Below are 19974 nucleotides of genomic sequence, written 5' to 3' on the forward strand. Positions count from 1 at the left end.
CAAGTGAATTCTTTGCCACTGAACCACTTACTTGTCCTTTCTTTTGTCAACATTTTCCAATATGGATGCTTTTTATTTTTTTTTTCTTGCCTACTTTTCCCAACTAGAATTTCAGGTACAATATTGAATAGAAGTAGCAAGAGCAGACATTGTTTTATTCCAGATCATGGGTACAAAGTATACAGAGTTTCATGATTGAGTAAAATTTTAGCTGTTTTCTGGACCCACTGTTTATGATAAGAAGCCTGCTTGGGACTTTCCTGGTGGCCTAGTGGATAATAATCCGCCTGCCAGTGCAGAGGACAAGGGTTTGATCCCTGGTCCGGGAAGATTCCACATGTGTTGATGTCCTTTAATGGACCGGAACCTGGTGGTCTGGAATCGATGATGAGAAAGTGAAAGGAGAGAGGCTAATATTTCCTGGGTTGCAGCCGGCTTTTGCGTTCCAGGAAATCAGCCAGAAAGAGAGAGAGAGAGAGAGAGAGAGAAAGACACGGGACCAAAGCTCTGATGGAACAAAGGTGTTTTAATCAACATGGTGTGGGCATATATACTGTAGTTATTCTCAGCAAAGATAAAGATTAAAATTCCAGACTTATAAAACATAGGCGATCCATATTAAAGAGAGAGTTGTAAACAATCACTTTTACCCTATGGTTCATAAGAAGAGGGTACTTATCACCATATTGAAAAACTAACGAAGGAAATACCTGGATCCCTGAGCCCCGGGAGAGGCTTGCCTATAAGGAACAGAGGATTCCTGACAGATCCAGAACAGCACACAGGAAGCCTCCTGTTAAATGCTTCCTGACACACATGGCAAGGAGCAACTAAAGCCCTTGAGCCACAACTACTGAGCCCGAGTGCTGCAACTACTGAAGCCCCTGTGTCCAGAGCCTGTGTACCACAATGAAAGAAGCTATCCCAAGAAGTATGTACACCGCAAGGAAAAGTAGCCCCCGCTCACTGCAACTAGACAAAGTCAGTGAGCAGCGATGAAGACCCAGTGGAACCAAAAAAAAGAAGACTGCTTGTAATATTAGTTACCTTGGGGTTACCTTGTAGATTAGTCATTTTTCTCTTTGTTCTTTCAAGGTTTTCTCTTTGGATTTTAACATTTTTGACTATGATGTGCCTAGGTATCTATTTCTTTGCATTTATCCTGCTTGGAGTTGGTTAAGCTTCTTGGACATGTAGATTTTAGCTATTACTTCTTTGAATCTTTTTGGCTCTTCTCTCTATCTCCACTTCTGCTTCCCCATTACACATATGCTGGTGCACCTAGTCGTGTCCCATATTTGTCTGATGCTGTATTCATTTTTTTCTTCATTCCTTTCACAATCTGTTCTTCAAATTGCATAATTTGCATTGAACTCTCTTCTAGTTCACTGCTCCTTTCTTCTGCTAGCCCCAAAGAGCTACTTTTAGTCCTTCCGCTTTTTTTTTTTTTTCATTTTGGTTATTGTCCTTTAGATGAAAAACTAATTGGTTGATTCAAAAAAGAAATGAAAAATTTTATTCAAGTCAAATTTGAGGATTATAACCTGGGAAGAGCATCTCAGAAAGCTCTGAGAACTGTTCTGGCCCTTAGAAGTCAAGATACAGTTATATGTTTTCTGAGACAGAGGGCTATACATCAAGTGATGTATGATGGTTTACATAATCCAGATCTAAGCATCATCATGGTAGGTCATGTTACAAGATCAAGAAAGAATATTGTCTTTTAAGGAGTTGTCTTGTTGATGCTTGAACCCGCTGTCTTTTAATTAAGATTTTTGCAGGAAGGGGGACCCCTTCCAGGGCCTCAGAGTGGACTCTTGTCTAACACTCTGTTAGACAGTTCACTCAGAAAGGAACTGTCTGAGGAGACCCCTGTGCTGACAAAGCAAGAGACTGTATTGGGAAAGGGCATCTGGGTGGAGAGCAGGAGGGTAAGGGAACCCAGGAGAACTACTCTGCTACATGGCTCAGTCTCGGGTTTTAGTTAGTTTTGGGGTTATCTCTGGACCATGACTCTGACTCAGAGTCCCTCTTCCATGGCATGCACACTGCTCAGCCAAGATAGATTCCAGCAAGAAGGTTTCTGGGAGGTTGGTAGGATATATGGACTAGCGTCCCCCTCTCTCCTTTCCTGAATTATTTCGGTTGTTGGTAGCGTGTTAGTTCTTTGTTCTTTACCAGGACCTCCTGTTGTTAAGACAGTTCATGCAAGTTGTTACTGTGTGCCTGGCCAGGGCAGGCAGTTTCAGTTAGTGCTGCCCTAACAAAATCACTCACCTGGCATCAGGACTTACTGAAGCTCAGGTTCTTTATGTCTCAGCACAGAAGGAATTCAGAAAGAGACAAAGCAATGGGCAAGAAGTAGGCATATTAATGTAGGACTCTTATGAGGGAGACAAGCGTGCAGGCAAGGGGCACTGCCCCAGGAACTAAGTGGGAAAGTAGGTTTATTTAGGGAGATACACATTCCATAGATGGACTTCTCATTGCTCTGGCTTCTCTTGTTGTGGAGCATAGGCTCTAGGGTGCACAGGCTTCAGCAGTTGTAGCATGAGGGCTCAGTAGTTGTGGCTTATGGGCTTAGTTGTCCCATGGCATCTGGAATCTTCCCAGACCAGGGATCAAATCTGTGTCCCCTGCATTGTTGGGTGGAATCTTTACCACCGAGCCAGCTGGGAAGCCTTGTAACTTTATTTCTTTACTGATATCCTCTATTTGATGAGATATTGTTTTCATACTTTCCCTTACATCTTTATACATGATTTCTTACTTCTTTCAGCAAATTTAATAGCTGATTTTGAAACTGCACATCTCAGATTTGGACTCAAACCCAGCTGAGACCCAGACTGGGCCTTAAACCCATTGCCTTCTCATTGAAATCACACACCTGGTCTCAGGACTTAATGGAGTTCAGGTTCTTTATGTCTCATCACAGAAAGAACTGAGTGAGAGACAAAGTGATAGGTAAAAAGTGGGTTTATTTAGAGATATACATTCCATAGACAGAATGGAGTCCATCTCAAAAGGCAAGAGCGGCCTTGGGAGAAACACACTCCACAGACAGAGTGTGGACCATCTCAGAAGGTGAGAGGCCCTGAAATAAGGTGTGGTTAGTTTTCATGGGCTGAGTATTTCATAGACAAATGACTGGGAGGATTATTCCAACTATTTTGGAGAAGGGGCAAGGATTTCCAGGATTTGGGCCACAACCCACTTTTTGCTTTTTTATGGTTGGTCTGAGAACGGTCATGGTGCCTGTAGGTGTGCCATTTAGCATGCTAATATATTAAAATGAGCATATAATGAGGCTCAAAGTCTACTGGAAGTCAAATCTTCTGCCATCTTGGACCTAGTTGGTTCTAGTCATTTTATGTCATATCCTCAACTCAATTCTTTTAAAGGTCGTGCCCTGCCCTCTTCCCTCCTGTTTCACTTTGAAGTTTATCTGCCAGGTCTAGCATTTGAGTCCTCTAATAGTTTCTGTTTCCTGCTGTTCCTGCCACTTTTGTTTCTTTGCATGTTTCATAATTTTCTGTTGAAAACTAAACATTTTGTATAATATATCGTAGCAACTCTATATATAGAGCTATCCATTTTTGTTATAATTTCCTTGTTTACTGTTTAGTGGCTTGACTGGACTAATTTAGTTAAATCTGTTTCCACCTTATAAACTTCTTCAAAGGGTTCAGCTTTGGGCATGAACATAGTCCCTTTCATGGATCACAGCTTTGTCATGGTGAAGGGGCTTATGTAACTCAGTGAAGCTAGGAGCCATGCAGGGCCACCCAAGACAGATGGGTCATAGGGAGGAGTTCTGACAAACCCTGGTCCACTGGAGAAGGAAATGGCAACCCACTCCAGTGTTCTTGCCTGGAGAACCCCATGGACAGTATGAAAAGGGAAAAAGATATGACACCAGAAGATAATGCCCCTAGGTCAGAAAGTGTCCAATATACTACTGGGGAAGAGTGAAGAGCAATTACTAATAACTCTAGTAAGAATGAAGTGGCTGGACCAAAGTGGGAATGATGCTTAGCTGTGGATGTGTCTGGTAGTGAAGGTAAAAGTTGATACTATAAAGATCAATATTGCATAAGAACCTGGAATGTGACCACCGCCGCGGACGCCGACGCCATGAACAGCGTAGGGGAGGCTTGCACAGACATGAAGCGCGAGTACGACCAGTGCTTCAATCGCTGGTTTGCCGAGAAGTTCCTCAAGGGGGATGGCTCCGGGGACCCATGCACCGACCTCTTCAAGCGCTACCAGCAGTGTGTTCAGAAAGCGATAAAGGAGAAGGAGATTCCTATTGAAGGACTGGAGTTCATGGGCCATGGCAAAGAAAAGCCTGAAAGCTCTTCTTGACCTTGACAGTCATCTTTAAAGTGGACTCCTCAAATCAGGAAATTGAGGACCCTGGATCGTGTCAATTAAAACTGAAGATAGCATTGATTTGATGAATTTAGGAGGGAAGAATTTCCTTTCCTCCTTGATATCTCTCTCATTTGTAAAAAATGATGAACCATCACTCTTTGAGATTTCTGGCTTTGGCATCACAGCAGGAACTCAGTATTCTAAATAATGGGATTATTTGGGATTATCATTGCAGTACTTGGTCTGGGATCAGTTTTAAATATATCTTGTATAAAAACTCTAGTAAGCTTGTCAGGATAAGGTTGCCTCACCTCGAGCCATTCTTTGAAGGACATTACGTACACTCTGCTGGGGTTTCATGGAAGCAACTGGTTAAGATCTCATTTCTCTAAGGGAGCTAATACTCTAGAAAGGGTTCCCAGCACAACAGTTTCGGTCAATGCTTAGAAGCACAGTTTTATTTTTATATAATAATTTAACTGTTAGATTGTTGGGGGACTGGGTTAGCCAAGAGGAAGACCGCTTTCAACAGTTTCCTACCTAAACAAGAGGTGTCAGATTTCATACTAAGATGTGAAAGCTTCATGAATGCGGCAGCGAACACCATTTCAGAGCACTTCGTGTAGTTCAGGAATTAAAATCCTTGGAGTGGCTATGGAGGAAGATCCTAAATTACCAAGATTTGCTGCTGCCAGCTTTCAACTTAAGTCAATGAATTAAGTCAACCTGTATATCATAAAAATGCCAAAATGCTGCATATGATTAAATGGGGGGGTGGCAGGCAGGCTGAAGAGGTCACTTTACTTGCCTTGTTTACTCACCCTGCCCTGTAATGCCTGAAATCATGAAGATGAAATAAATTGTAACAGATTATATTCAAAAAAAAAAAAAGAACCTGGAATGTTAGGTCCAAGTGTTAGTTGCTCAGTTGTGTCTCTTTGTGACCCCATGGGGTGTAGACCACCAGGCTACATTCCTGAGTCTTAGTCACATAAAATGTTTTTTTTTTTTTTTTCTTTAAGCCCAGAGCTGATGATTACACAACAAAACAACTCAGCTTAAACTCCGTACTAAGGTACTAAGGATTATATCAGCTTCCTTTGTGGCTCATTGTTTACCACAACAACATGTGGTAGAGAATCTACCTGCAATGCAAGAGACCTGGGTTTGATCCCTGGGTTGGGAAGATCCGCTGGAGAAGGGAAAGGCTACCCACTCCAGTATTCTGGCCTGGAGAATTCCATGGACTGTACAATCCAGGGGTCACAAAGAGTCTGACAAGACTGAGTGATTTCACTTTCACTTTCAAGGATTAGATAACAATGTATCCTGCTTGAGGATAGTTTCTCCTTCTTGAAAACCTTCTGACTAACCCTGTTATCTTAAAATGTACATTATGATAGTGGGTCTGGTAAGATCTTTCTATTGTTAGTTCTAATCCTGTCATCTTAAAATGTAAATTGTGGGAGTGGGTCTAGGAATATTTTTATAACCTTGAGATATTCTTTTGATTTATTGTAATAGCCAATTTAAAAAGTATATAGCTCCCTAGCTAAGACTAGCAAGTGGGGCACTCTCCACCCCTTTCTGATGTCTATGTCAGAAGCTTTCTCTGTCCCTTTTCATTGTAACAAAACTTCTGCCACACAAGAGCCCTGAGTGGTCAAGCCTGGTCTCTGGTCCAAAATCTAAATCTTTTTCTTTAGAGATCACGAATCTGACATCGTTCACCGTAAGCTATCAATACTATACCTAACTTAACTGCCACTGAAGTTTTACAATACTCTGGGGCATAACTTGTTCTAATTAGCCAATTAAAATCTTATTCCATTAAAGTCAGGCCCCTTATTCAACTAAAATATTGGGTAGTCTTTTTAATCTTTTTTTTTTTTTAAGTGTAGTTGGTTTACAGTGTTTAAGGTGTAAGCATGGTGTAGTCTTTGAGAACAGCTTTTTTTTTTTTTTCCTTGAGAGGAGTCTGTAGCTGCTCTGCCCCTAGAAGGACTCGTCAGCCGTTTCTCCCTGTTTTGCCTGTTGCTATCTTAATGGCTTCTAAAGCTCTTGTTCTTCAACTTCTTGACTTTCTGTTTCAAATAAAGTCAGTCCTCTAAGGGAAAGCTGTTAAACTCTCCGTTCTTTATATTCTCCCTCAAGAGTTGCGGGTCTATCAGAAGCCCACCTCTCTTAGAGTGACCAACACTCCTCTTCTATGAGCAGGGAGCTGGGGAGGTTATATCCTTTGGTATTATCTGCTTGTCTTTCCCAGTGTGGAACCTCCAGTCTAACAGTAAGCTATGGAGTGGGCAATTGGGGCCCAATATTCTTGGTCTGCCATACTGGGGTACAGTTTCATCCTTATGAACAGGGTCTGGGTGGTGGAAGAGAGCCTCAGACCTCTTAGTCATGCCTTCCCAGAATACAGTTTCTGTAATATGGGGCTGAGCAGATGAGACATGTTGGTTACCTGCCCCTCCTGAGGAGAAATCACTGTCCTAGACCAGGAGCTGGCAGGGGGAGAGCCCCATGTTCTTGTCCACAATCTTGGAGCAGAGCTTCTATCACACTGAGCTAGCATGTAGGGAGGGAGCAAGTCATAATTAAAGTGCCAGACTCTTGGTGTTCTCATAGTGATTTATTGGATTTTCTTGAACAAATGTTTCTCCATTTCCTATATGCCCTTATGCAATTCCCAAAGACTTTATGGAGTTGGTTAAACTCAACATAGCTCATTATTAGAGAAATGCAAATCAAAACTACAATGAGGTATTACCTCACACCAATCAGAATGGCCATCATAAAAAAAAAAAAAAACTACAAACAATAAATCTTGGACAGGATGTGGAAAAGGAAAACCCACTGCACGGTTTGCGGGAATGTAAATTGATATAGCCACTATGGAGAACAGTATGGAGATTCCTTAACGAACTAGGAATAACACTACCATGCGTGTGCTTAGTCACTCAGTCGTGTCTGACTCTTTGTGACCCCATGGACTGTAGCCCACCAGGCTCCTCTGTCCATGGGGATTCTCCAGGCAAGAATACTGGAGTGGGTTGTCATACCCTTCTCCAGGGGATCTTCTTAACCTGGGAATCAAACTGGGGTCTCCTGCATTGCAGGCAGATTCTTTACCAGTTGAGCTACCAGGAAAGCCCAATCCCACTACTGGGCATATACCCTGAGAAAACCATAATTCAAAAAAATACATGTACCCCAATGTTCATAGCACCACTGTTTTCATATTTACAATAGCCAGAACATGGAAGCAACCTAGATGTCCATCAACAGATGAATGGATAAAGATACAGTACATACATATAATGGAATACTACTCAGCCATAAAAAGAAATGAATTTGAGTCACCTGTAGTGAGCTGGATAAACCTAGAGTCTGTCATACAGAGTGAAGTAAGTCAGAAAGACAAAAACAAGCATCATATACTAATGCATTTATATGGAATCTAGAAAAATAGTACTGATGAACCTATTTACCAAGAAGTCATGGAGACACAGACAGAGAGAACAGACTTGTGGACACAGCAAGGGAAGAGAGGGTGGTACGAATTGAGAAAGTAGCATTGGTTTATATACACTATCATGTGTAAATTAGAGAGCTTGTGGGAAGCTGCTATATAACAGGGAGCCCAGCCTGATGCTGTGTGACCACCTAAAGGGGTGGAATGTGGGCCGGTAACTGAAACTCAAAAGGGAGGGGAGATATATATAATTATGACTGATTTGCATTGATGTATGGCAGAGACCACCACAACATTGTAAAGCATTTATCTTCTAATAAAAAATAAAAGAATAAAAAGAAGTAAAAAAAAAAAGTTCACTAGTGTTGCTTGCTTTGTTGAGGATAAGGCCCACCAAGCTCCTAGTACTACTATTCTGAATTCTCTATTTTTTAAAAATAGTGAAATATACCTAATAGAGAACATACATACTACATACACAAACAGTTTGACAAACTGTAAAATCAATACCTGTGTAACTCTCACTAGGTTAAATAACATTATTAATTTTCTAGAAATTCCTACATACTCCTCAAATTGCTTTTTCCATTTAACACAATACTGTAACTATTATTCCTTGTCAAACCATGAAGAATTTTTAAACCATTTTAGTCAGGGTATAATGTAGATTCACTCATTAGCATACAGAATATCCTGCTCCAATTTTCCATTCTTTCCTTCAGATCTATTCTTAGAAATGTAGTCACTGAGTCAGGGAAGGCATGTATATTATTATACTGCCCTGGATAAATGTTGAATCAATTTGTGCCCTTATTAACAGTGTATGAATGTGCCTGTTTTCTTCTATCTTTAGTAGCTCTAGGATTCATCCATAGTACTTACTATTTTGTGATCTTGGCCAACTCAGCCTCTCTGGGCTGCAGTTCTCTTACCTGTAAAATGGATTTTTAAACTAGTTCCTACCTCACAGAATCCTTGGGAGACTAAGTGAGTGCTTAGATGGGCAATTGGCATAGAGAACCCACAGTAGAAGTGTTTGTCTTTTTTATTTTACCAGTGAGTTAAGAGAAGAACAGCACTTTATTATTTATTTGTTTGCATTGCTTTGAGTGTTTATTTATTTATTTGGCTGTGCCGGATCTTAGTTGCAGCATGTGGGATCTTTAGCTACAAGACCAGGGATTGAACATGGGTCCCTCATATTGGGAGCCCAGAGTCTTAGCCACTGGACCACCAGGGAAGTCTCTGCTTTGAGTATTAGTGAGGTTGAGAATCTTTACATGTGCTTCATGACTATTTGTATTTCTCATTTCGTGAACCATCTAATTCTGTCTGCTCCCATTTTTTAGTTGGGAATTGCTTTCCTTTTATAGTTACTGAACTACAGGAGTGCTTTGTGTATTGAGCACGTTGTCTCCATACCTTTGATATACATTATTTTTCTAAAACACAAATTTTGTCATGCCACATAACCTTCACGTGGCACCCTTATCACATGCAGCAGAAAGTCTTTGAGGATCTGAGTCAGTTGTAGTGAGGTGGCCAAACTCCAGCCCATCACTCCAGCTTCATTTCCTGCCATCTTTCAGAATGCTTTCTGAATCTTCATCCCATCTTAGAAGTGGTATCATGTAAACCTATCCCCTCTGTCTTCTCAGCCACCCCTTCCTACAGTCCTTTATGTCTGCAGTCATAACCACGCTTGGAACCATGGATTGTCCCATTATCCCATATGAGTACCTGGAGGGAAGAGTATATAATAGGGTAGGTGCTCAATTCATGTTATTCAATGAACAAAAGAATAAATGGTTGAATGTGCAAAACTTTCCTATAGTCTTCTTACACTGCATGGTAAGCAAGTACTTTTCTTAATGCTTGCAAATAGAAAAAAATTCCTGATTTTGTTTTCAGAATAAAGGAAAAACAGAAAAAAAGTGTCTTTTCTCCCACTATATTTTCACCATGAAGACTAGGGTAGCTTGGCATGATCTCTGTGGTACATGTCAAGAGTTAGTCACAAATCAAGCGTGAACCAACTGAGACGGTAAGATTCTCAGGGACCTCTGGCCCTAGCCTGTGTAAGCCTGTATTGTGCACACTATCTCAGGTGGCTGCTTCAGGAAGTGGGTATCACTTCAGCCATGGACAGTTAGCCTCCCAGGCAATGTTCACATCATTAATAATAAAATAGAATGTTGTTGGGACTTCCCTGGGGGTCCAATGGCTAAGACTCCTTGCTCCCAATGCAGAGGGCCTGGGTTCCATCCCTGATCAGAGGACTGGATCCCATATACCACAACTTAAAAAAAGATTTTTTTGTTGTTGTTGTATATTTTGAAAACCACAATGGCTTCTCTCTTGAGATTTCAGGGCCCATCCCAGGATGCCTAGGGCTTATAAGCCTGAAAGCATAGCCAAAAAATTTATTGAATATTGGGCTACCTGTTTTCAAGAGCTTCCTATAACCCACTAAATCATTATTTACTTTCCAAACACTGTGACTATGTCCTCATTTCATTTAATTATAGCTTCACATTTAAAAGCTCTGTATTGGTTCCATCCAAACCATGTGCTCTAATTCATTTAGCCCACCCCCTTTTGTTGTTCATTTTAGTGGTCTTCAAGCTTTGCTACAATAAATAAGATATAAAATACTTTTTAACATCTTAGATGGTTTCCTTGGGATGAATTTTTAGATTTGTAGTTTTCTTTCTTATGACTATTTAAGTATCGGTCTTCTACTTTACAAACTCTAAGGTCCTACTCAGAGGACTGTCTCATTAATCTTCTGAGGCCTTAGGAGGTGGCTCTCACAACATTTAAAGTTGGTAGGAACATTTTTTTTATCCGTTTTGAGTGTCATTGTTTCCCACTAGACTTGGAGTCTCAAGAGAGGAAGCCAGACTATTTTATTAATACCACTGGCCTTTGAACGATGTAGTGATTAGGGGCAACAATGCAGGGCAGTCTAAAATCTTCCAGATTCTGCATCTTCAGATTCAACCAACCTTGCATCCAACCGACCTCACATCATGTAGTAATGTAGTAGGTTATTTAGTGAAAGATCCACGTATAAATGGACCCTCACAGTTCAAACCCATGTAATCCAAAGGTCATCTGTATTTGAATCTAGAGTTTGTCCACTATTACATCTATCATCTTGAAGGCACCACTTACATGTCTATTATTTATTATTGTACACAATTGGCACTCACAGATTTTTTTCTTAATTATTTACTTTCCCTACTTTCCCACACCAGTAGGGCAAAGCAGGCGATTAATAATGCCCACACATAGGAATGAATACTTAGCAAGAACGAACCCATCTTCTATCACGCCTACCTTCCCCAAGAACCCACCTGCCAACGCAGGAGATGTAAGAGACGTGGGTTCCATCCCTGGGCCAGGAAGATCCCTTGGAGGAGGGAATGGCAACTCATGCCAGTATTCTTGCCTGGAGAATCCCACGGACAGAGGAATCTGGCCTATGGGCTATGGTCCATAGGGTCGCAGAATCGGCCACGACTGAAGCGACTTAGCACGCATACAGCTTCCCTAAGAACTACATTTCCCTCTATGCTTGGCGTCACGCGCTCCTGTGAAGTAAAAAGAACGGCAGTTACTTCCTACGGTCTCTATCCGCCTTCGCCGGCCAGTGCCGCAATGCTTCATGGGAAGGGTAGTTCTACCGGTCGTGCTCAAGGCCCCGGCAAAGTGAGCGTAAACTAAGCTTCCCAGAGAGCAGCACGACGGCCTGGGAAGAGGGGCAAGATGGCGGACGCCGAAGATGGTGTTTTGCGGCCGACGGGATCCTCCACTGCCCCGATTTCCTTCAGCTTCAATCGCACGTCCGCCCGAAGATGGCTAGCGGGAGACACGGCTCCGGAGGAGAAGGATTTCTTGAAGACCGTGGAAGGCAGGGAGCTGCAGAGGTGAAGTGCTGGGACTTTCATCCCTTGGAAACCGGTGCGGTGGGTGCCTGCGGGAGGGTGGAATCAGTTCATGTCTTGGTGACAGTGGCCTGGGAAGTCTGAAGGACAGCCGGAGAAAATCTGTGAAGGAGAAAAGTCGGGAGTCAGTAAGAGAGGTGGGGAAATTGGATCTGTTGGCCAGAGGGGTTGAGAGGAGAGGATGTATTCCTGAGAGAGGATGTGTTTAGGAGTCGGGGGGCCCTGCGGAGCGTGTGTTTGTGTTCTGAAAGAAGAAAAGGAATGAGAATGACAGGGCTCCTAGTGGCCCAGGTGAAGCGGTGAGGCTTCTTCGATATGGGGACCGGAATTGAGCGCCAGATTCAGGTTGGGGGGAGGCCATCATCAGCTTAATTCGGAATGGACAGTTTGAGGGAGGTGATTCCAGAAGAGAATCAACCATCCAGGAGGCTGGTATGGAGCCTGGAACTGGGGGGAGAGTCTGGGCTGAAGATGGTGATTTCTAGGTCCTTGTGGAAGCCACAGAAGTGGGTCTTGGGATGAACAGAAGGTCCAGAACTGAGGACTGATTCCACGAAGGCACTGACATTTAAGAGGTGGGGAGAGAGGGTTCTCTGGTGGTCCAGTGGTTAGGACTCCGTGTTTTCATTGCAGGGGGCCCAGGTTTGACCCCTGGTCAGGGAACTACTATCTCACAAGTCACCGGGTGCAGCCAAAAAAAAAAAAAAAAAAGTTTGTGGTGGGGGAGAGAATCCAAAGAAAGCACCACTAGGGTATAACACGAGAACAGAGGGCGTGATCTATGGGGCTGGGGGTGAGTGTGGCTCTTGTGTTTCTTCTGAGTGAAGGGTTGTGGCTCAGGACTCACTGCTTGTGCTACTCTCCCAATTTCACTCCTCTGTGTCCACATCAGTGTGAAGCCCTCAGAAGCCCCCAAGGAACTTGTCATCCCTTTGATCCAGAACGGCCATCGAAGGCAGCCACCAGCCCAGGCCCCTGGGCCATCCATACATACTGAGGTCTTGATGGATGGGATGCTGTCCCAGGCTGTGAAGGAGCTCATTGAGGGTGGGTAATCCCTCCTTTGCCTTGCCCTAGTGAAGGAAGAACGGGAGGAAGATGGAAGGAGAGGGTGGGACCTCATTGCTCCCTACCATTCTTCTTCAGAATCCAAGAAGTCTCTGGAGGAGAGAGAGAATGTGGGTGTTGACCCCACACTCACTATCCCTATGATCCAGAAAGGATGCATCCCCAACGGAGAAGGGACAGACAGCGAACCCCAGGCTGAGACAGTGAGCTGGCCCCTCACCTCCCCGCTTCCCCAGTCTCTCATTTTCCTGTCTGCCAGGCTTGTCTCCCTGCACCAGCAGGAAAAGTCTGTGTGTATACTACAGGTCTGCCACCTCTCCCTTCCTTCTGTCCTTTTTGGAAGCATTGACAAATGAATCCAAATACTGAGGTGTGAAAAGGTTTGGACTCTGGGATTATCTGAAGGAGGTGAGGAGCAAAGGGAACAGGAAATGTAAAGATCCTAAGGGTAGACTCTGCTTGGAGCATTTGAGGAACACCAGGGAGACCAGTGTAGCTGGAGTGGAATGAGTGAGAGGGAAGGGTAGCAGATGAGGTCGCAAGTGGGCCATCGTGAGGACTTGGGCTTTTACTCTGAGTGGGATGAGAGCAATGAGAGGGCTCTGAGCAGAGAAGGGACAATACTTATGACTTGACAGGCTCTCTCTGGCTGCTGTGAGCAGAACAGACTAGTAAGCAAAGGTGGAGGCAAGGAGAGCAGCAGTCCATGCTAGAGGTGATGGTGACCCAGACCAGAGTGGTAAGAGTGAGGCCAGGAGGATAGATAGGGTTTAGTGAGAGAAGGAAGAGGAGGTTGAGTGCTCCTAATGGCAGCAACCACCCAGGCAATGGCATAGTGACAGGAAATCAGCATGGTATGTGTCCATCAGTGACACCTTGATGTGTCTAGAGTGAATATAAAGAATTAAGGGAGTGATGATTCTGATAACAGGAGAGATGAGGGGTGTGTCCACAGAAGTAACCAAGTCTGCCTTTCATACTCATGGACCCTACTTTCCACCTGTTCCTTCACAATTTTTTGGCAATGCTTATTTGGGTTCTAGTTCTCCTACAGCCCCAAAGCGGAGAGATTCTTTCAACTGAACCATTCTCCTCAGTCTTCAGACAACCTCTGGGTTTCTTTCATCTTAAAAAAGACCTTCACTTCACTCTCCATCCTGTTCCAGTTTTGGCCTCCTTTCCCTGATTTTCCCTCCTCTCAGAGCCTTCCACATCTCAGTCCATCACAGATCCATCCATCCTTCCTCTCACTCAGCCTAAAAACCTTAGAGTCATCCTTGAATCCCTTCATTTCATACCCTATATACTGTCAGCAAAATCCCGTCATCTCTCTTTTCCACAACTCCTCTGGTCTGAGCCACCAGCATTTCTCATTTGGACTATTGCAGTAACTTTTTCACTGGTCCCGTTGCAGCTGCGATCCTATCATGGCTTCTGGCCAGCTCTCCTGATTAATCTCTTACCACCCCTCTTTGCCTCCACATCTGTTTCAATCGCATTGGCTTTCACGATGCTCTTCACACACAACAGATCTTGTCCTGCCTTGGGGCCTTTGCTTTTACTGTCCTCTCTGGAGCACTCTTCCTGTATCTTCAGGGTTCCCTCTATCATCTCCTTTGGTCTCTACTCAAATATCAACTTGGTGACACTCCCTTCTCCATCCCTCTGCATCCCCTTAACCTGCTTTATTTTCCTTCATCTGACTTATCCCTACCTGACATATCATGTTTTAGGCATTTCATTTATTCTGTCTCCACAACTAGAATGTAAGCCACACAAGGGCAGGAGTTTCTGTCTGTTTTGTTCACTGCTTTATCCTCAGCACCTGGAACAGTAGCTGGCACAGAATAGATGCTTTATAAATATTTGTCCAAGGACTGAACATGGAGGAATAAAGTGAGGGATGATGAGAGGAAAGAAAAACTCACCCTTGAGCTCACTGGAAAAGAAGCCTCAAGTGTCACTCAGTGGGTGATAGCAAGTACACTTCAGTGGGCCCATGGTAAGCCAAGCCTGACCGTCCTTCCTCTGCCTAAACCCATAGGTGCCGGAGGAGGCTGATTACGAGGCAGTCCCTGTAGAGGCCTACGGGCTGGCCATGCTGCGGGGCATGGGCTGGAAACCTGGCGAGGGCATCGGCCGGACCTTCAGTCAGTGAGTTTCTCGGGTAGGGACAGGGGACAGCAGACCGACCAGGGGACAACTGATGGGCCAGGGAACAGACCCCCCCCCCATGATTACCGCCCACCCAGAACCATCAAGGCAGGGAGAGGGCACGTTACCACCCTAAGTATTTCAATAGTCCCTTCCACTGCTGTTATAACCTCCTGTTTGCCCTTTGAAACTCCATTAAGAGATCCTATTTATGTAAACATTGCCTCCCTGGGCATCAGCTAACTCATCTGAAAAATGCAGATAATAACAGTACTGACCTCACTGTTTTCAAAGTTAAGTGAAATGGTACACATAAAGCCCTTATAGTAGCCCTTGGCCACAGATAAGCATAGGCTAAACCCTTGATATTGTCATGATCATACAGACCTGTAATCCCTTCTCTACCATTCCAAAGAATTCTGAAAACAAGACTTTTTTTTTCATGAAATACTTGGCAGCCAAATATGACGTGAATTGACAGTGAGCATTTTACAGTCTATTTATCTTGTTTGGTGTGAATAGTTTCCCATGTAGAAATATTGGTATATTTGGCTATTAGGACCTGTCTCAGAATCCACTCTAGATACCATGTCATAGATGGTATACTCAGCATGTTATTCGGTTGAACCAAATGAAATTGCCATTTCTGTAGGTCATAAATAGTCCTAATATGAGATTGGGAAGGATGTTCTTGAACATGTTGATAGGATGGGAGTTTAGTAGTGGTTGGGGATAGTGGTGGGGAACAAGACATTGAAGACTGATGCATCCCCCCAACAAGTCCATATTCTGTGCTCCCTGCAGAGTAGTGAAGCCCTGTGTCAATTCACTGAGGCCCAAGGGGTTAGGACTGGGCGCCAACCTGACCGAGGTCCAGGCCCTGGCCCCTACCAGCCCCTGCCGCCTGCCGAGGCCAGATGAGGAGCAAGAGAAGGATAAGGAAGACAAGCCTAAAGGACTGGTGCCTGGAGGAGCTGTGGTGGTTCTTTCTGGCCCCCACCGAGGCCTCTATGGGAAGGTAAGGAACCTTGATGTGCCTGGAGCCAAAAAACAGGCAGCAGGGAAGATTGACGTGAGGGTCAGAAGGAGGCAGAATTGGGTGTGGAGTATAAAGGCTGGAAGTCCTTGTCTTTTAGGGCTGCCAGACCCACATCTCATTCCGTAACTAAGGACTACTTGCCAGGCCTTTCTGAGCCTCAGTTTTCAACTAAAAGGGAGAGAATGCCTTTTGCCACAAGTCCCTGAGGATTAGATACTTAAAATGTATCCAAGCCTCAGTCTGCTGGGAGAGACGCATATTAGAGATAAGACGCTTATTAGAGATAAGGGTGGACAACTTGGTCCTAGGAACATGGGTCAAGTCCACTCAACCCCTGCCTTATTTCCCCCCCGCCCTACCCCCCCCACACACACACTTTAGGTGGAAGGCCTTGATCCTGACAATGTTCGAGCCATGGTCCGTCTGGCTGTGGGGAGCCGCATGGTGACTGTTAGTGAGTATTGCCTGCGGCCTGTCTCCCAGAAGGAGTTTGACAAGAACTTGAATCTGAGTAAGTGAGCCTGTTACTCATCTGGGGGAGTTGGAGCAGTGTTCCTGGGGGTGAGAGTTAGATCTGTAGAGGGATGGGACATTGGTCTGCATGGCAAGGGTGACTTCTGGTCAGAATTAAGAGGTGAGAGTGAACATAGTGGTTTATGCAGTTTGACTGAAGAGAAGTTTCTCTAGTAACCCTGGGTCTTTAGCCTCTTTCTAGGGAGGAAGCAACAGGAATGGAAACCAGTTCCTACCCTTGGAAAGTTTTTGTCTCTCAGGTGGTGGACTGCTCCATTGCTAGGGATGGAGAACAGCTAGGACTAGGGCATGATGGGGAGGAAGGCATTCTAGGCATGGATGGGCCATTTTGGCACATGGGAGGTGGGTTGAGCAAGGCCTCCTGAAGGAGGCTGAGACAGCTGAGAGGAGGCAGGCAGTGTTCTAATAGCTAAGGCAAAGGCTGGATGGTGAGCCGGGGTACTCTGGCGGATGAGAGGTGGCCTGAAGCTGAGGTGTGGCCTGGAAGGGAAGCGAGTGAGATACCAAGGCTGTTTCTGGGTTCCCTTCACACCCTATTGAACAGGTCAGGTGAGCAGAACTTCCCCTGGGGAACAGCACAGAACAACCTCATCACGGAAGACCCTCCAGGATCAGGACAGCCACATATGCTGGGAGGACTCAGAGAGGAAGCGGAAACACCATCCAGACCGGTGGGACACTGAGCATCTCAGGTGTAGGGGTAGGGGCAGAACTGTGGGGAGGCTCCAGCAGAGAAGGCTTCCAGGGCAAGGCAGGTGCCTAGAAGGAACTAGGAATGGCATTATGGGTGGGTTTCAAAACATCGGCAAAGGTGGGGTGACTGGAACATGCCCCCCATAAAGAGCTATGCCTGGTGTTGACCCCTCTCCGCAGACAGGATGGGCCTGCAGCCAAGAATGAGAAGGCAGCCCCCCGGAGTCAGCACTGGCTGCACAGGGATCTGCGAGTGCGGTTTGTGGACAAGCTGCACAAGGGCGGCCAGTATTACAACACCAAGGTGGGAACCCTACACCTGGGTCTGCTTCTTCCCCCGGGGAATGGGTCCCCTTAGCTAACATTCTCATATCTGCTGACCCTTTCCCCAGATGACAATTGAAGACGTCCTGAGCCCAGACACCTGTGTGTGTCGGACAGATGAAGGCCAGGTCTTGGAAGGTGAGTCTGAGGGATGGTTGCTGGGTCTTCATCATCCTGGAGGCAGATGAGAAGACTATCTTGGGTCAAGAGCCTGACCCAGGCAGAGGCTGGGAGTTTGGGCAGAATTGGGTTTTTTTGTAAGGCCCAACACCCTCTGACATATCATTAGACACTTCTGTGATGGTGAATATCTGAGCCCCACTTGCCTCTTCTGAAAAATTATCATGAAGATAACCTATTTCTCCTTCTTGGGACTGGTGCCTTGCAGGGATGTGTGTAAGCTCCCCATGCAGGGCAGGGCATACGATGTGCCCACAATAAATGGTGTCTGTTATCACCCCCCACTCATCATTGTTGTACATAAATGGTCCCTTTATTACAACTATTGCCAGGAATGGCTCCTTAGGTTTCCTCCTTTGGGAAATGAATATGGGGGACCACCATCTGTCAACAGGTATAGAGTGGCTCCAGGGAATACAGGAGAGGCCCTTCTGACAGGACCCTGGCTGGGCTGGCATTTGCTGCAGGTCTCACTCCCCTTTCCTTGTCCACAGGCCTGAGGGAAGACATGTTGGAGACCCTGGTCCCCAAGGTCCCAGGCGACCAGGTGATGGTGGTGCTGGGGCAATGGGCTGGAAGGGTGAGTTGCAGACCTAGGAAACGGGGGCAGGGGCCCACGGGAACGTCTCTGGTCTGGCTTGGCCTTGCTGACTCGACCCACCCCTGCTATAGGTGGGCCGTCTGCTGGACCGGGACAGAGCACGGAGCCGGGCTCTGGTACAGCTGCAGAGAGAAGACAGGGTGGTGGAGCTGCACTATGATGCCGTCTGCCAGTTTGTGGGCCTCTGGGACGTGGAGGAAGACTGACCTGTGGATATACTCCCATCCCCCGGGCTGTTTCCAGTTCTGTACAATGTGAAAAGCCCGCCTTTGTGAAGGTGGGGGGAGGGGGTCATGGTTTGCCCTCCACTTGGCAGTGCAGCCCTGGGACAGGATGGGTCAGAAGGGAGGCTAGAAACAAACCCAGTTTATCAGAAGTTAGTATATAATAAAAAGTTCAAATCGTTGGTGAAACAAAGAGATCATAAATGGTGTGCTAAGCTGTGAGTGGAGATGGGAACCATTCCTGTTTTCAGCCCCACCTCCAAGCTTGGGCTGCCAGCCAAGTGGAAGGATCCATTTGCTCCTGAGCACACTGTCAGAATCCCAAAGCTATGAACCCTGTCCCTGAGCAGAGACTAGGGATTTGGGTATGCTGCATCTCTGGAGAACATCCTAAGGAAGAATCTTGCAGGCTCTGCTTTTACTTGTGATCCACAGAAGATGCCCACAGGGTATCTTAAGCCTATGACAGGATTCAGGCTGAAGGGAGGCTTCTCCCCACCAATGGCACGTGTTAGCACTACTTTCCAGAGGAGCTAGTTAATCTCGGGGCCCCTGTTTTAGTCCCAAAACTTTGAAGGTAAAAAAGTTTTGTCTATCTTGGGTAGAATTTCTCTGGTTTCTCTGAGTAACTAGATTCTCAAAAGGTTATCTTTTTCCTACTAAAGGATTCCAGAGAATCCTTTTCCCTGTTTAATGTCCTAAGATAGAAAATCAACAGGGAAGAAAAAAAATCCACAAGGGAAGTCAGAGTTTAGGCACAACTGTTTGTAAATCATCCTCAGTCATTAAATCATTGATATAATTAGTGGTATTTGCATTAGATCTAGGCTTCTGGTATAAACTCCTGATGCTTCAGAACAGGGCACTGCTATGGAGAATTTGAATACTTTCCCCTCAAGAAGAATAATACAGGTAAGCTGCTGTCTACACCAAGCAGAAGCAGATTATTGTTCTGAGCCAAAACGAGCAGGTATAGAAAGACAATGAGTTGGCCATGGGCCCAGTAAACCAAGGGATTAGAAAACCTTCTAGTATTGTCACCCCAGTATGAGGGACACTTGCACAGACTGGCTTAATTTTTTTTCAATCATCACTAATTAATTCCAGAACTCATCTGTTTTCAAGATTAGCCAAACAGGGTTATTAAGGCAGATACCAGAGAATAACCCCACCCTCAACCCCTCCAGTTCTTGCATCATCACTGTGATTGTACACACTGCCCTGGAATTACAGGCTGACTTGTATTTTTAATCTTGGAAAGGGTTGGGAGTTCTGTGCTTAGTCGCTCAGTTGTGACTGACTCTGCCACCCCATGGACTAGCCCACCAGGCTCCTCTGTCCATGGGGATTCTCCAGGC

The 19974-nt window shown here is 45.1% G+C and overlaps 2 protein-coding genes across 3 annotated transcripts; both read left to right on the forward strand.

The window, feature by feature from the left end:
- Positions 1–1443: 1443 nt before the first annotated feature.
- On the forward strand, positions 1444–5116 carry TRIAP1 (TP53 regulated inhibitor of apoptosis 1). Its single transcript, XM_070290048.1, has one exon. The coding sequence runs from the start codon at positions 4135–4137 to the stop codon at positions 4363–4365; it is 231 nt and encodes a 76-aa protein (XP_070146149.1). The 5' UTR covers positions 1444–4134; the 3' UTR covers positions 4366–5116.
- A 4391-nt stretch (positions 5117–9507) lies between these two features.
- Positions 9508–18809, forward strand: GPKOW (G-patch domain and KOW motifs). 2 transcript variants are annotated; one of them, XM_070290046.1, is made up of 12 exons: positions 9508–9613; positions 11110–11781; positions 12692–12846; positions 12946–13070; positions 14912–15021; positions 15826–16039; positions 16442–16571; positions 17139–17265; positions 17468–17591; positions 17680–17749; positions 18286–18371; positions 18464–18809. In XM_070290046.1, exons 2-12 carry the CDS (start codon positions 11621–11623, stop codon positions 18596–18598), a joined length of 1437 nt encoding a protein of 478 aa, XP_070146147.1. In that variant the 5' UTR covers positions 9508–9613; positions 11110–11620; the 3' UTR covers positions 18599–18809. The 2 variants fall into 2 exon arrangements, with proteins under 2 accessions (XP_070146147.1, XP_070146148.1); XM_070290047.1 differs by lacking the exon at positions 9508–9613 and adding an exon at positions 12285–12374.
- The last annotated feature ends 1165 nt before the right edge of the window (positions 18810–19974 follow it).

The sequence above is a fragment of the Ovis canadensis genome, chromosome X (assembly GCF_042477335.2).
Source record: "Ovis canadensis isolate MfBH-ARS-UI-01 breed Bighorn chromosome X, ARS-UI_OviCan_v2, whole genome shotgun sequence".
Taxonomy (NCBI): domain Eukaryota; kingdom Metazoa; phylum Chordata; class Mammalia; order Artiodactyla; family Bovidae; genus Ovis; species Ovis canadensis.